The 18,380-nt window shown below is 38.6% G+C and overlaps 1 protein-coding gene across 3 annotated transcripts in view; it reads left to right on the top strand.

Annotated features, from left to right (window-relative positions):
• Positions 1–14,373: 14,373 nt before the first annotated feature.
• Positions 14,374–18,380, top strand: part of LOC126853932 (fasciclin-1) — a 215,862-nt gene continuing 211,855 nt past the window's right edge. For all 3 annotated transcript variants that reach the window (XM_050600136.1, XM_050600137.1, XM_050600135.1), the window contains exon 1: positions 14,374–14,841. In XM_050600136.1, coding sequence (XP_050456093.1) covers positions 14,734–14,841 — 108 coding nt within the window. In that variant the 5' untranslated portion in view covers positions 14,374–14,733. The remainder of the gene's footprint in view (positions 14,842–18,380) is intronic.

Below are 18,380 nucleotides of genomic sequence, written 5' to 3'. Positions count from 1 at the left end.
ATGATAACAAATGGCATAAATATTGTGTAAATTAATTTTATTTTATTACAAATTATATATTATTATATTTTATTATATAAATTAATATTATATATTATTATATATATATATATGCATTATTATATTATTAAATAAATTATATATTAATATATAAATTTTAATCAAATTTATATATTCATCATAATTAATCATAATTTTGATTAATAACTTGATCTCAGTTAAAATAAAGTTATATTAAAATGAACATCTAACGATTGTAAAATCGCACGATCGTCATCGAGCGTGAAATATTCACGATCACCGATGACAATAATTACTCGGCAAAAGAAGGTTTATCTTCTTATGAGCAAGAAAGTGCGCTTCTTCGCCGACAATAATAAATAGACAGTGATAAAAGGAGTGTGTATCTCCTTTTTCGATCTCTGGTTAAAAATCGATCCAGAAATGGCTAGAAGCAACGAAAGGTAAGTCCAACTAGCCCGAAGAAATATAAGGATATAAGATACGCAAAATAGACGAGCAACACTGATCAAAATGCGTAGCGAAATAATCAATCAACATCGAGAAAAAAAAGCAACAATACTTGTGATTTGATGTCTTCTTTAAGAGTGGATAAGGGGACGTTGTTCCATTATCCTCTCTTTAAATCTCGCTGCTACGCACGGATAATCAATATGGTATCGAGAAGCAAAAGCTTGGAGAGAACGCTTTGCGATGATCTCCACGGTATATCCGTACAGATCCCTTCAACTCTGCTTCTTTTTTTGCTAAATCACCCTTCCGCCTGCAGCAAGCCATTGTTCTTTTACGACGTGTCGCCAATCGGTTATTTTCCAATCTGGCATCCGCCAAACCGATATTGGCTTTATTAGGTTCTGGCGACTCGACGTTGTCGCGATGCTCTTTCTATCGGCTCTGTTACTGTTTTTACACCGGCTCATTCTACAATCGGTATCTTAACTTATTGCTCTCTGTGTAGCAACACAGACATCACTTGTCGGATAATAGTTCGCAGAACTGAAATTAATTATTCGAAAGCCGATGGATAGAGCAACGATTTATTATTGATAAAGATAAAATAACCCGCATGTGCTTTAATTAATATGAAATTTTGAACTCTAAGCTTAATTTAATTATTGAATAATTACATATCTTTTATCACAACGCGATTAAAAAATCTACTCTATAAATTGTATTTCAAAAAATTATATTTGCAAATTTTTAGATTACTTTAAATTTCTTTAGATCTTAATTTTGGGTACATGAAAATCTTTGTTTGCGTTGCCTCGTGGGATTCTTTGAAATCTTAAATGTTTCTTTCTCCTATCTTTGTATTTAAATAATGCATTGACACGATATTTTATCTTATTTTATACTTTTTTCTTCCTTCCGTTATCTTTCGCCCGCGCTCAATTCGGGGCCGATCACTCGCAGGATATAATCCGCCGTTTCACGGAAATCCCGGCTATTCGGATGTCGGTTGGACGGGGTTGGATATCAAGGGATATCGGTTATTAATTATCGAAGTAATAGCCGCGTAATTGGAACTCCCAAGAGGAAGCGGTGGGTTTCGACGCGAATGCCTGGAGTCCGTTGTAGCGTATTTGTTGTTGCACAGTGGCGCAGAATGCGCCATGAGACGCATAATGCGTAAACCGCTGCTGCCCGACCGGCCCCGTTGAGGATTTGTTTTACAACTGACGTTACCGTACGTATAACAGTGCTTTGTCGGCCTATGTGCAATGTTGATAGGCGTGCTAGACGCATAAGTGCCGAGCTGTGCACGTCATGATACACCACGAGAATTCAGTGGCACGTTGATTCAAATCCCTCATCATGTGCCGGACCAGGAAGATTATTTTCAACCAAAACGCTTTTATCATAATATAAAATAATAACTGCTCTTGATAATGAATATTAAATATTGAATCCATATTGCAATAACCAGATAATTCCAATGAAAATTAAATAGGGATTTATAAATGATGTATATTTCATGATATCTCATTATTATTTTGAAAATCTATTCGTGCAATGCAAATAAAAATAGAAAATAAATAATGAATGATACGTACTGATTATTTGAGAAATGATACGAGACAACCACATTTCGAAATCATAATGACAATAATTTCAGCGAACAAATATATCGATATATGTTGAATAATGTAGCATAATTTTTCTCTTTGAAAATCCTCGTAACATGACAGGAAATAAAACAAGACAGAACGAATTCATCGGTCTGTTGTTCCTCTCGAAAATTTGTTCCTCGCGCGAATAATCGTTCTTCGCGACGATGCCTCTCACACGATATTAATTCTGATACTTCAGTTTTCACAAGTCGTTCCCATAAAATGACATTCTGGCACAATGGTTCATTACGCGTAACCATAACTTCCGTAAAACAACGTTTATATTTTCGAGTATACTCGCTTATAATCAACTACGGAAAAAGCACCATTATACTGTGTTATACCCGTTTTATTACCCCTATGAAAAGCACATAATCAGCCCGCTGCCGTTCACGTCGTCGAAAGGCGGGAATTCGCTCGAGAATTCTGCCGGAACTCCCGGAATTCGAAAAGAATGAACGAGAATAATCGTGACAGCGTTTCCAGGCGTCGTTCTGGCCGCCGCTTTTTTTTCCGAACGTAGTATAAAGTCGCTCGCTCCGAATTGTTGAGAGACCTTTAGTATTTAAAGAATACCAAAAAAAAGATTATCAGCGTTAGAATTTAATATCGCGAAAATTGTCTAAGTCTAGTGGTCTGTGGCGATGTACAAAAGACACAGAAGTAAATAATTCTTTAGCCTCAAGTGAGATATCTCGCAAAAATTGCAAATGCGGTCATCAATTGTCTGTAACAACTGTAACGTGTTTAAGTATTTTCCGTCTTATCTTCCAAAATTCTCCTCATCCATTCGTGCCAATATCCAAATAGCTTCGTAATTAAACTAGATGCTTATAGGGCAACGAGTATCGGCACGGGGTCGAAATTCGAGCGTGCCAGGATCGACCGAGCTCGCTCGAATTTATTCCACGGCGTCTCGGCCGGTCGTTGAAACGCGTTTCTCATTCCTGCTGACTGCGGCGGCTGTTACTCTATCGAAGAGAATGCAATTTCATCTGTCTGGATAGAGGAAGGATGGGAAGAGGAGGGGAGAGCAACTTTTCGCTTACGAGAGAAAAATACGCAGCCGTGCGTTCTCGGCGCGATCTCGGACGCGGCGACGATTTTGCGACTAAAAAAGTGCAAAATGACGTGAGGGCTGCCTTATCTACGTGACGCACGTTTTACACGTTTGCTGGGTTTATCTCGAAACGTCAACTTGTCTCAAAGATCTTTTTTTTTTTTGATCCGCAACACGATTCGGGAAGGATATACGACAGGATCGGTTTAAATTGGAAAAAAAGATCTAAGATGTATCTTTTTGACATTTATGTTTACGAGAACATTGATTGCAAAAAAAAAAAAATAAGAACTTCTCTTTGTAATATATATAATATATGTGTAATACAGTTTGACTTTTAATTTAACCGTGTAAGTTTCGGCGTAAAGTTGGAGAAACTTTACGATGTTAAGACTTCGAGATTCTAAAGGTTTTAGTTGAATGTAGGAAATATATGTGAGAACATGGTGCCCCACAATGCTGCGGACAGCATATAAATTCTGATTACATCGGGCTCATGAGCGCGTAACTTCTTCCATTCAAATTGAACTTGCTGCGCGGCAATCTCAAACAATCCCGACGGAACACCTGACGTTTTCGTAGCCGCGCCCACATTAAACTAAAGTTTTCGCGCGTGTGATAATATCGTGGCGTAAATAAACGGTGAACGTTACACGTGCGCGCGTACGTCATTATGATGTACCTTTATTAGAGTAATAAATATCTTTCTCTCGTAACGTAGTCGGTCTCGGGATCTCATTCATTCACACTCGGTTGGCGGAAGTGGAGCGTGGCAACTGTCGCCGAATAGAGACCCGAGTTCACTCGCGGTACGAGTTTGTTGGCGGGGTGAGATCCACACTAGACGCGAGAGTCGGTTCGCGAAATTTGTTTCGATGTGCGCGGGATATTTTCCTCGCCTCTCAATGCGATCGGTCAGATCAGATAAGAGTATCGATCGACAGCGCGTTCGACGAAAGGAAAAAGCTCGCGCGCCCGACCCCCCAATTATTCCCGGGGAAAACTTCATTATTCCGTCGAAAAGCTTCTCGTTACGAGGTGACACGTCGACGATATATATTCCGAACAGGAATCGATTTCCGAGTTCGTAGACGGTATTTCGACTTTCGAGACGACGCGATTGACCGGAACTTTCTCAATTCCAATCACGTCGGACGGCTATCGTTAGCGCGCCCTTCTCTCCAAATCGGGACTTACTCTGATACTCTGATATTGGGCCGATCGAGATCCTCTTTGGCGCGCCAATGTGTCGATAATGAAACTGCATGTGCCGCGCGCGATTGTCGCATCCTTCCGTTTAAATGTGCAATCACATACCGGGAAATTTTGAAATTATTTTATCAAATGATTAGATGAAACAAGATCGCGAAGATAGCATATGAACAAAGTATAGGATTAAAGAATTCAAAAGGACCAGGATTTAATAATGCAAAGACTGCAAAATATTTCACATATAATTAGAGTTTCAAGTTTACGAGTTCCTAAACGCGCTTACTTTCCAGATTTTATTATATATTATACTTGTATATAGACTTTCCTATGTAATTAATAACTGCAATTATAATTTAAGTTAATATATATATAACGTGATGTTTTAATATATATAAATCTTTGTATCTGATCAACGACCTTTTTCGAATTATCTTTCCTGGGACCTTTTAGGACCTCTTGGATCTTGAAAATATAATATTTTGCATTTTTGGATCTTCAGGGCTTTATATCTCTTGAGAGATGACTGACAGCTGTGAAAAACACAGTAGTAGAGTACCGCGGGCGACAAACCGCCACGATATAACGAAATGTCTCGCGAAACACGGATACCCTCTTCAAATTTCAGTGCCGGTTTGATCATATTGCTGCGAGTGCGAGCGCGATGCATCGCGCATAGACGGACGCCGGGGAGATGGAGTGCATTATATCAGGCGAATTACCATATTTCACGTGCCGCGGTCCATCTTCGTTCTGGATATCGTGACGGCGAGAGAGATGTTACGGTATTGCGAGAGGGAAATGCAAACGATCGCCCATCCCTTGATGTGCGATCGAACCATAGAAGGTTTCCTCGAGACGCACGATCCTGCTTTTTATAGAGGAAATCTCGCGGTAGAAAACAATTTTCTTTTGTGATAATCATATCGATATTATCAATTTATAGATGTTTGCCTTTTTTAAAAGATAAGAATTTTAAAAATAATGATAAAGATTTTTAGATAATATTTTAATCACTTAAGAAGTTAAATCGTTACTTTTGTATCTTTTCACTTGTAAAATTGTAAAGAAAGATCAAATTTAAATATAAGAGATAGATTTGTCATCGCTATTCTAAGTGCTCAAGCCTCGAGGAAATCGATATTTGCGAATCGCCATCGATATTCTGCGTCGTCACGAACGAGTCGTTCGTCAAAAAGAGAGGCGCCCATTCGTTTCTGCCCGTTAAATTTCACCTCGACACAATACCCCATGAATAAACATTACGTCAGCGCGGCACGCTAATTATTCGCCAATTATTAACGACAATAAATTATTAAACTGGCGGACACGTCAGTGTCGGCCACCGACGTTGTAGCACGGGCAATGTCGTTCTTGCAATTACCATCAATCAATTATTCAAATGAAGCGTCTCAATTATTTAAGAGTAGGCTCATTTAGCATTGCATCAATCATTCGCGAATCGCGCGATATCGAAGCATTCTCGTTTGAGGATTATTAACAGAACGTTAAGTTATCAACGAATAACAGCAGACACATACTAAATCGTTACATAAATAAGAATTTTACCGAGTTAAGAATCCACGACACGAAAAGTTATAAAATAATCGTTGACTTCAAAGTATAAAATGTCAAAAATCCCTTAATGGCAATTAGTAACTTAAACAAAACTTGAAATTTAAAATTTTAATCAAATTTACGATTTAAATTAAATCGCGATAATTTAGTGACAATTCTGCGAAATATCAAATCTTCAAGATTAAAGAAATCATATACCTATATTTAAATAATTAAAAATTGTTATAATAAAAAATACATATAATTTTAATAAATGTATGATATATTCTAACTATATGGGCTGCCCATTTGTCGTCGTGCGCAAATTTTATGGCTAGTTCAATTTTCATCTGCCGCTTACGATAAAAGCGCCAGTAAAAGCTCTCGATAAACTGATTTGCCGCGACCACCAACCCCTTTTAATTTTTCGAACGTGATAGTAATTTTCCAGCGATTTGAAATATTGTGAAGATTCGAGGCGCGGACATGGATTTTTGTAATATCTATCGCATTTAAACTAGAGATGAATCAAATCGATTGAGTGTGACACGGAAAATTCCTATTATTCGCTTATGGACACAGATGCAGACAAACATACGCACATATGCACGAACGCGTTTATTTGTTTAAAAAAATTAAAAGATTTGGAATGGAGTGTCAAATTGTTCCTATCTGCGTAAAAACGCAGATTCTTGTGCAATTTTGATAACGCACAGAGAGAGTAAATTTGCAGCGCATTTGCCGAGCATCGTGATGAGCACATCAAGGGATTAATGAAGCAATACAACGTATCGAGGAAAAATCAAATTTCACGAAGAGCCGAGCGCGCTCGAATAAAGCGGAGCGTTTGGCCGTGACACGCGATTTCCGCTCGCTTATGCCCCTTCTGTACCGAGAATGCGATTTACGCAGGCGCCGCACGCGATTTGCACATCCGTCAACCGAAACAGCTCTAGCCCATTTCCAATCCTGACGTCATCTTAATAAGGGGGACAATATTTCCGGCCGGTGATACTTGAAACGGGAAAAAACGTTCGACATCTAAACAGCGAGTCATTAAATGCCGAGGATCGAATTTACGCGAGTCGAAATTATTATGTCTTTATAACGTCTAAAATATCGGAAGAGAACATGTTTCACACATAATAAGTAAGATTTAGTAAAATTGTCTTTATTAATAGACTTTTTTAAAATTAAAATTTTAACTTTTTCATTAAATGTTAATCGTTCAAAGTTTGAAGTCAATAGCGGATTCGAGAGTGATCGAGACTTAAATTTTTGAATTGTAACATATAATTTTCGAAAAAATCTTAAATTTCCAATTTTATCGATCGCTTAAACTTTACAGATGAATGCATAATGAAGCAATAAATTCCTTTCATTTACAGCAACAATCACGGCGATTGTCATCCAGTATCTCGCAAAATTATGCGATTATTGAAATAAAGTGACGTTGATGAAATTGTTCGTTAATACCGTGCGTAATTTCGCGACGATATGGACGACGCATTATTTCAGGTCGGAATGATCCTCGCGCGTTTCAAAGTGCATACTACGCGCGGGCCGCATCGTATATGTCTACTTTGTATTAATAATAGGGACGCGAATGCACGCATCATCAATAGCAAGAGAGTAGTGTAGCGTACACGCTGACATTATCTCGGTATAAATTAGCGAGACCCCCGAGATGCACGGATGTTCACGTTCGCGTACGAGAAGCGCAAAATTACCTCACAACTGGAATAAATTTAATTGGTAGACGTGCGAGAACACAGATATATCTTGACATTACGCTAGATTGAGTTATCTCACGCAGTAATAAGATTTAGTAATAATATTTTCCTTTATTTATAACAATAATAGAATCCTCCATATAATTGATTATATATGTATAACATTAATACTTAGACGAGAATTCAAAAATATATAAAAAATCCATTCCGATAGTGGAAAAATATTTTTCAGCTAAAGTATGTATATGTGTGCGTATTATATTTTATCTCGTAAAATAAAAATGGAAATACGGTACTTTTTAGTTACGACGCTAGAAGTTGCGTCGTAAAGTAGCTAACAATTTGGTAAATTTATTATGTATTTGCATACTAATTAATTAAGATAAGACGTTTATATGTACATACGGTTCTATTAAAATATGCACGGTGTTACAAGCGCGCGCTCAAGGCATATATAGAAATGTGAGAGGCATGAAAATGTCGTAGGATGAATATATTGTAGTTGCCCAGAATATACGTTGCAAAGTGAGACGTAATATATTCGAAATGCGCGGAATATTCATGTACACGCATTGTTTTTGATATCGCACAATGAATAAAGTTTCAATCTTGCCGGAGTTCCGCGGGCGCAGCTAATAATTTTCCACTTGAAACGAATCGCAAATATCTTGTTTAAAGATATACCCGCGTTTCGGCGAATGATATTAGTATAATCAAAAGCACTTTCCACGGGCAATTTATTTCGGTTGAAATGTGTTACCGGCGCTCGAGGATACTCGATCCTCTTGCTTTGAAACAAACACGAAACCATCAAATTCAAATTGCGCGAGAGCTACTATTAATCGCTCTCTCTCTTCTGTATCGCCGCCGTTACATTTCCCTCTCTCTTTTATCTGTTGCACAACGGTAGTAGACGGGGCAACAAACAAACACGAGATAAAATTCAGAAACACGGGTGTGATGCTACGATACAAATACCCGTTAATTCGCCGCATCGCGTTCGGTAATCTTATTTCGCGCTCTGATTACAGACATTTGCTTCAGTTACAGAATCATTTTATATTCCTTTTAGAAATTTATCCTTTGATTTCATCCAAACAATTAAATCATCATTGAGGTCGGAGAATTATGAATCCGTTGAAAAAGGCATAATATAAAAATTTCCGTAATCGTTTTTTTTTTTTTTTTTAATAAATAAGATATGAATGATACATATATAGGACTCAGCGGGATCGCAATTATATTCGAGTAAAAAAATTCGCAAAAAATTCTTCGTTACTCATAGAAAAATCAGGAGCGGAAACCGCAACGCCAACCGCGACCAAATTCAATAAACAGCGCCGTTGAATATCGGGTATCCCGCGCATAAGAGGCACGTTATCGGGACTATTTACGAGCATGCAGGATCCGGTGCAGTGTCCTACTACCCCATGCTCTCTTTCCTCTCTTCCCCTCACGTCCCTCCTACCTCCTCACAAAAACCTTCCCCGATATCCAGCTTGCATTCAGTGCTCTTTTCAGTAACTGCAAGAAGGTTAAATATATTACGTAAAAGAAAGTTGTGTACTGCCTTTACAAGGATTTTGATATGTTCGTAACCTTTTCCTATCAACGCGCTTAAAACTTCACGAATCCTATGTTTCAAGTATGACTTAAAATTAAATGATTCACGAATTTGAGAAAATAGATATTAGCAAACTTTAAAACTACGACGTTAAAATTGAAAAATCGATAAATTTTAAAAGTTTGAAATTTTAAGAAATTAAAAATTTTAAAAACTTATAAGCGTCGGTAAAAATTTATTGGTCTAATATCTTGGCTGCAATTTTCAAATTCAAGCGTTCAAATATATAATATTCAAATATGCAAAAATGCAAAGATTGCGGAATAATTGTGAAATATATCCAAATCTTTGTCACGTGATAAAGTTTCATAAGACAATGTCAAATATATATAAAGAAAGAGAGATAGAGAGAGAGAGAGAGAGAGAGAGAGGTTTTACTAACTGATGCTACTAACTAACGACCTTTCACGATCTACTGCACACTACCAAAGTAATTAGCTGCGCTAACGAGAGATCGTTATGGCCAACCGCAGAACCGCGGAAAAGGCGACGATCTATCCTTTGCGATGATCAATCGGTCGTTTCATGCGATCGTATAATAAAAATGTAAGATTCATTATTTAACATAATATACCGATAGTGTCATATTATGTTAATTGAAAAATCGTTATTTCAAAAAATTGAAGTTATTTTTTTTACAATTATTATATTTCATCATATTTAAAAATCCACGTATCATTAGAAGATGCTAGAATACAAAGATTACGAACGTAGACCTCTATTAAAATATTCGCGTTATGCAGCGCGCATGCAGTCGAATTGAGCACGGGACCAAAGATCAGAGGATTCAGAGATCCTGAAATTTCACAAAATGCATGTATCTATTCAGTAGTACATGTTTCCTGTTCGCTAATTTAGCAAATGCGGAATGAAAAGAAAGAAAAAGGGAGGAAAAGGAGTGAGAGGTGCTTGGGTATTGTAAAGAGTTCTAGGTTCTGTATGCACTTTGCGTTGTAAACTTTGCCAAATTCCCTGCGCTTTCTACGACGTGGAGGACCGATGTTTGAAGAGTAGGAGAGGAGAAGGGCAAAAGGGGAAGCGGCCCAGTACATGCCGAAGACGCATTAATATTAATGTACCGGGATTTACTGCGACACGGCTGCTCGAGCTCCATAGGATAGAGGATGTATGTTTACAAATACGTTTCTCTCAATGTATGTGCCCCGTATCACCCCCAGCCGCATCTGCTCGCATTCTCCGTTAACGCGCGCGTTTCGCTCTTCGCGCGCACGGCAGGGATGACTCTCGTCGGCGGAAGTGGTGAACGAGCAAACTTGGACTAGTCGCGTCTTGCGGATCCGACCCGGGTCTTCCGGTGCGCGTTCACTCCAGGAGCGGTTACGGTTGGCCGTTAATGTGTCGCGAGGGATACGAGTGGAGGGATACGAGCGTGTCAGGGATAGTTTTGTGCCGCATCGGCCACATCGAGCTTCTCCTGAATGCGACGGTGGTTTAGCTACGTCAGTGCTGAGACTCCCGTTATGCATCATCGGATAGATAGGTGGATAGGTTGACCCCGTAATTGGGAAAAGGGAGATAACCATGAGCAAACAGCTCTACAACATCCGAGGATTTTAAAATTCAAAGATTGGAAGAAGAGAAATATTTAAATCCACGAATCCGCGAATTTATCGTACGATTGACGGCAAAAAATTCAAGAATCTAATCATCGACAGAAACAATAAAAAATCATACATTTAAAAATGCAATTATTTCCAAGTGGAGAGAGAACAAGATTATACTTGATACATTCTGTGCCATCCTTATCTATAGGAAATTGTAATGAGTGCAGGGCATCTATTGTGCAAACATCTATTTTCCCCGAGGGTCGTAAAATTGCATCTCGCGATATTCGCGAGCGTCGTGTTAAAATATTCGTAGCAATTTTCCGCTCTCTCGTCGTTCGAATGACGTTTTACGTGCTGCGGTTACGCGCCTCCGTAAATTCTCTCGCATCCAGAGAAGGAGAGAAAGAGAGGAGAGAGAGAGAGAGAGAGGCAAACGCGAGGTCCGTCCATTTTTTTCGTCCAACGACACCGGGATCGTTGGACGACGGTCAGTTAATCGCGCGGGCCGCTCCAGTTGGCGAAAACAAAAGCGGCAGGGGGGTTCTCCCCCGCGGAGGGGGCTGCTCTAAAAAAGAATAACAGCCGGTTGCAGCGCGGCGATAAAACGCTCGACGCGTCCTCCTATTCGCGAATATAGTACATGACCGAGATCGGAAATAGAAATGACAGGAGGATAGTTATTATTAGGTGATTTGGTGTGATTTGGCGCCAAATTATTCGAGCACGCATCAACGATTTTATTACCGCGCATAATTAAACGTGGAGAAATGTTGGAGAAATTGAACGCGCAACTCTTGAAGCATGACAATTTACTATTTCAATATATTTACGTATAAATGTCTCTTCGTAAATATCGACTTTTCGAAAAAAAAATAAATATCGAAATTTTTCGAGCTTTAAATTCTCACTTTTATGATCGTAGTTTTCTATTTATAAAAAAAAGTTTCTTCGAACTTAAATTTCAAATTTTAAAATCTTTTTTTAAATTTTAAAAACTTTCTTTTTTTAACTTTTTTAAAAACTTATTTTCTATTTTTACATTTATATAAAATCGGTTGACGCTGCAGAGTGCAAAATAATAGTTTAGAAATAAACTCAGTTTATCAATCAACTAATTCCATTATCACAAAGGATAAAAAGAGACAGCAAGGAAAATCGACGAGCAAAAAAATGTGTGCAAGAGGGACTCGCTGAGAAGTAATTAAAAATTACGCCCGCTCGTGGAGGATTATGGTCCGCCGAGAAAAATGGTGAACGTGAGAGGCCGCCGTGGGGAATGTCACGAGCACTTAGCTTTTCTTTTCATGGTCGAGTTTGTTTCGTCTTTAAGAAATGAGCGCGCTTCCTCGACGATAGTCGGCTACTAAAGAAGCCCGAGCGTGTGAGATTCGTAATTGAGGGTCGACGCCCCTGGGGCTCTCGTATACTAGGAGCTTTCTCGCGCTTTGGCGCTTCAAATCGCGCGATCCTTCGATCACGGAATCTGTAAATTGCGACGTTAGAATCCCCGTGTGCATTCGAAAATTCGAAAATTTTCCTGCGCGTTTGTACTCGGAGAATTTTAATGTTTCCCAAATTCCTAGAGTAAATTTGTCGGAGAACTGATATCGCGTTTTCGCTGAAAGTGTAATATGATTTGTTTTCGGCAACACTTTCGTATATTGTTGCGCGGTAGAACAGGAGGCGTGCGTTTGCGTATTAATAACTAAATATTCCTCCCCTCGTGCACACAAACTGTTATTCGTTAGTCAAACATTTGCTAAACTCCGAGCAGGAAAACATATTTCCAGCCGATTAATTGTTCAGCGTCGATGAAATTTGTTGAACTCTATCAGCGAATAACGTCGTCTCTCGAAAATGTTATTTTACGACTAAGAGTAACACCGCGTCACGCCACGTGTTCCAAGCGAGTCTAAGTCTTAGTCTGAGCCGCGCCGTCGGGAATGAGGGAGGAGGAAATAGGAGAATTGAAAGACACGTATCTAGAGTACTCTAATTACTGGGGTGGATTGGGACGAACTTAACGTTTGTACAAGCAGAGAACGGGACACAATACGGAAGTTCCACGCGGACCTGTGCGTTTATATTCGTGATCAGGATCTTTCCTTAATCCGTGCTATGCCTCAAGTGGTTTCGAGAATTGGTCCAAGTCCACTCCACTTAGTAAATACCCCGTGTGAACTTCTGTTGGAGTTGGCAATTATATCGCTCCCGATTCGATCATGCATCTCTCTCATTCTCTCTTTTGCTCTCCTTCCGCGATATAAGATGATATAATAAATATCATAGCTTCGTAAATTAATAATTCTTCCCCGCCACTATCTTCGAAAAGGAATGTAAGTATATTTTAAAATCTTAATCTCGAGTTTTTAATGATTTAATAATTTTACGTTAGAATTTTTATTTCTAAAAGCAATTTTATTTATATTATTCATGCACAAAAAAAATTTTGAAAGTATGAAAAGTGGAAATTTTTTAAACCGAGAACGTAGAGTACAATCTAGCTATCTCTTATCTTATATCCGTTTAAATGGTAAGTTATAGGTCTTACAACTCGGCTCTCTTACACCCTCAAAAAGATAATTTAATTCACCTACTTAACTCTACTACCTACTTTAGATTGAAGAATGTAGCTACATTATCTTTACCTCGAAGAGAGGCATTCCCATCAACAATTGTACGAAACTTTATTCGACTATTATCATGGTTCGAGCAATGGATTAAATGCTTCAATTTGTAATCGAGAATTTTATCTCTTGTACGATTTTGCCTTGTTTTTTCTTTATTTAGAATTAATTTGAAAATAACATTTCATATACGCATGAAATTAAAATATATTCAATAATTAATTATAATGATGATATTTCTTGTTGAAAATTGAAATGATCTTCCTTATATTAAACTTTAATTAAATGCTCTAATTTTTGCATTATATTCTTTTTGTAATTGAAAGATTTTAACATTAAATATCTTTAATACTAAATTTTTTTATCTCAAATCAAAATCTTGGTAAAATAAACTCAACTTATAATTGACTAAATAATAGAGCGTCGTTATTTCGTATCATTTCTGAAAAATAATTTGCCTGTTTGTTTTTTAACCGCTGTTTGTAAACTATTCGTTGTTTGGATATCTTGTTAAGGAAAGACCACATCGGTTTTCAACACGTAACATCGTCACGCACACCAAACGCATCCATTATAGCTCCAAGCATAATTTGTTTGATATTCAATTTCCGTTTAGAATTTTATCTCGGCACGAAAATCGAAAGAGAGATGTATCGATATGAGAATTAAAGTATCATAATCCGCGCGACGCGATCGCTGCGTAGCAAAAAGGTGGATGACGTCACGTGTTCACGGCGGTCGCACGCGTAGGAGGAGTACGGCAGTGGAGGGGGAAACTCGGCTGCCACGCCGAGGACTCGTTCCGACGCGGCTGGTGGGGGATAAGAGGGGTTGAGGCATGGAGAGGGCGCAGTACCGCGCTATCCTTCGTATCGTTGACACGTCGAGCGGAAAGAGAGTGCGGCGACAGATAGAGAAATCGAGAGGAGAGAAAGAGAGAGGGAGAAACGATCGCGCGGTCTCGCGCTCGCTCAATCGGCAATTCGCAGTCGTTAATTGCCGACGCGTAAATAATCATTCTATTGTCCGATTACGTTATATTTGTTCGTGGAGAACTTCCGGCTCCGCGACGTCTCGCGAACGCGGTGTCAGTGTCGCGTTGACTCTCGTCGATGATCCATCGGTGATCGACGACGCGTAGATCGTCCGCGTGGTGAACGTTATCCGCGAGTTAGTGAATTGGTGAATTGTCTCTCGTGTGTCTGGTAATCGCCGCAAGGACGATGCTGACGTTCCTGTTCGCCGCGGTGTTCGTCGTCGCGACGCCGAGAATCCACGCCAGTCATGTGACTATGGACGCTAAAATACGCGACGACTCCAATCTCTCTCAGGTAAGCGTCTCTATATTCTATAGAATGTCCGTGTGTTTTTCACTGGAATCGCGATTCGACGAGATGACGTCACGCGAATGTGCACCACGACTCTGCGTGTCCTTGGACTTTCACGTAGGTACGACCGTGCGCGCGACACTTGTGTTTAAATTTTAAATGAAGGAACGCGTACAACGCACGCTGTCATATGAGCGCTGACGGGAAATTTCAATGCAGCGAACGCTCGTCGTCAATGATTGTACAACATGTTCCGTGACGTAATGAGGGACTGATAGATTTTTCTCGATGTTGAGCTTCTTTGTGATTTTTCTCCATTTAACATTTCTCTTTTCTCGGTATTTTTTTGCCTTTAAATTGCGTATTATTTAACTGTTGAATTAAAATTTTTTTTTTAATAAACGTCAAAAATATTCCAACGGATTCCAACAAAAGAATGCGATGAAAGAGAGGAAAATTAGCGTGAGTCATTGAATTATACTAACTATGCATTCAGTTAGTACACTCACGTCGATAATTTCTACCGAGATCAAAGGTGTGTGTTTTTGAATTGTCATTAACAAAGTCATCGGAAATGTCAGATGATAATTTAATTTTTCAATGTTTTATGTATATTAAATTCTAGTTTGACAATGAGTAAAATAAAAAAAGTATGAATAACAAGTTAGTGAAAAATTTATAAAGAGACATATACATATAATGTATCTTTTATATAATTTATTTTATTCAAAGCAACAGCATAGAAATGTTAAGCAGAAATCAATTATTATTAGAATCTGCTTACTTCATTACTTTATCGTCCGTTATGTTTAAACAAAACTTCCTATCTTTTCGAAACTTTACATCAATTTTGTTATTAGAGAACTGTCGCTTGCACAGTTTTTTTAGAGAGCTACAGGAAATCGATTATGTTTCGGAATGACACTTCTGTCATACGTCATGTCGCTCGATTTTTTTTTTCGCACGAAATTCACAATTCGGAATGATCGGTGAACCCACCCAGTTCAGATACTTGTTCATTTCAACGTTGTTTAATCCTCCTATATCCAATATGATCATCAACAATGATTGCAAATCAAATTTTTTTCGTATCAAAATAGATAAAAATCTACTTGTATCATTCATCTATTATTTTTGCAATTGTCACTTATTTATCTTGAATTTCAAAAGGCTTGATTATCGAGCATTTTCATAACAAATTGAAAAGATTCAAACGCGGATGATTTAAGAAACGGAAGATCGTATCGAAGAAATTCGAAATGTTGAAAAGTCTAGTAAGATGAAGAAATATGAAGGATAAGAAATCGAGTTTGATCTCATTTTGGATAGTTCCGTAAATGGAATAACTCTCGGACATCCGAAAGTTTAAGAATGTCGAAAAAAGCATGTCTTCTTTTTAAGAACGGTTCGAAATTTCGGAGCGGTTTGCGTGTATAGGGGCTGTGGGACGAGTTGCATCTCACCCAGGTGGTAAACTGATCGCCCGACTCGATGATGTATGCAGTTGTGGGAACTTTTCCGGGTGGAAGGAATAGGAAAACGGGGCGGAGGGAGGAGGAAGGGGTAGAAAAGTTCGTAAATCGGGTGTGCGAGATGTTTCTAACTCGGTTGAATAATGTATGAAACCGGCGGTTATTTACTTCATTAACTTCTTCCACGTGGCTGTAATTAAATTGCGCGAACGGAAAGTTGTGCGAAACGACGCCTAACTCTCATTAGTCTATATTTTTTTTACGCTTAATCGGAATTTATGGCGATTTGCGTTGCCATTTCGTCGCATCAAACCTTGATAAATTGATAAAGTTTTGCGGATCGTAAAAATAGAAACACGCGCGAGGATGCTTCTCTCGCGACCGATATTTCGGATTTTAATTATCACATTATTGGTCGTTGTATACTGAGCTGCAATAAAAGTGCAATTTATGCAGCGTAAAAACAAACGATATAATTAATCTGTCAAGTAACATTCAGACTTAATATAGATCTCAGATAATAAAAAAGGAAGTTTTTAATCTCCTGAAGCGAGCAAATGTCAGGGCAGCACTATTGCATTAACACTTCTTTTACAGGATCATTAATTAACACGATAATATAATACCACGTAAATTTAGTCGTAAAGGATGGTGCGGAAAGCTGTTAAAATTTAATAATCTCAGCAAAAATAAAAAGCGACTCATCATCTTCCTTACATTCGCTCGTAACTTGATAGCGTCAATTAAAATCAAACGTCCTTAAACATAATAATGGCTGATACATTCCTGTGAATCACCATGATAATAATCATTGGGATATTTTAACAAACTGTCATTTTTCATATAGATGCTTGTTCCCGCGATATATATATATATATATATATATATATATATATATATATATATATATGGGAATGAATCATACATTATTTCGTTAAAAGAACATTATATAATTCAATTAAAAAAATTAAGTTTATTAGAACATGACACATTTCTCTCATTTCATTCACTAATATGTTTAATAAGATATAGTCTCTGAAAAAGTGTAACGATACATGGTATATATATAAGCTTTTTCTCAAAACGGAGTTAGCTTGCACGTGCTATATCGTGTCTTCCGTCCACATGTGGCGGCTCTTTCTCATTATTTCGCCCCCTTGCTCAGGCAAGGAAACCGTGCGGTCCGCAGCGCGATGTCATGAAGACACTCTCACGCGTGGGACGCACAATATACGTATACGCGTGCGTGCATCGTGCGTGCGCCCGCAGCAGAAACGGTTCTTCTCTCCTCCGGTCAATGACGTGATTTCAGTTAGACAGGCCTCGGGAGTTGCTCCTTTGTCTACCACAGGGAGAGCCCCAGCGGTTCTTAGCCTCTTTTTCCCAGTCGAGTCGCAGACAAAGTTCAGACATCGAGCTTCGTGACCATGATTCAATCCAATCGGCACATTCTAGTCGATTAAGTCACGCGATGAAGCGCGCAGAGATAGACATTTTTATTTATTCCGAGAGATTGGACAAAGAATCGCCGTTCACAGATTAAATTAATCCCCGATAAATGAAAATTTTAGCGCATTTAATATTATCGAGCTAATTTTTATTGACATCTATTCTTATATCTCTTTAAACACCCTTATGATCGACGATTCTTTTCAATTTACACTAGATCAGTTCGGAAGTGTAGACGATTAGCTTCACGAGGCGCGAGTCGGTCGGATCAGCATTTTTCATTACGTCAATCGGCCGACGCGACATGCTGAATCACATCGGGTGTATGTAGGAGGAAATTCCACTCTATTAAAAGATCGTGTCGACCCACGGGGCTATAATCCGTAGGTTAAGAGCCCCTGGATGGTAATATCTATCTATGAGAGAGAGAGAGAGAGAGCGAACGATCCGTATTTATTTCCGTCGCGCCAGCAACACCTGCTGTTGCCATCGCTGGCATAAATGAAATTCAACGGGACTTAGCGTAAATATCGTACAAAAAAAAAAGAGTGAAAGGCGTGCAAGCAAGGCCGCGGTTTTGCCACGCGGAAGAAACCGAGCGTGAGAGAACCGGCGGCGCCG

Source organism: Cataglyphis hispanica, chromosome 13 (assembly GCF_021464435.1).
Source record: "Cataglyphis hispanica isolate Lineage 1 chromosome 13, ULB_Chis1_1.0, whole genome shotgun sequence".
Lineage (NCBI taxonomy): Eukaryota > Metazoa > Arthropoda > Insecta > Hymenoptera > Formicidae > Cataglyphis > Cataglyphis hispanica.
This window is presented reverse-complemented; position numbering and strand designations above follow the sequence as displayed.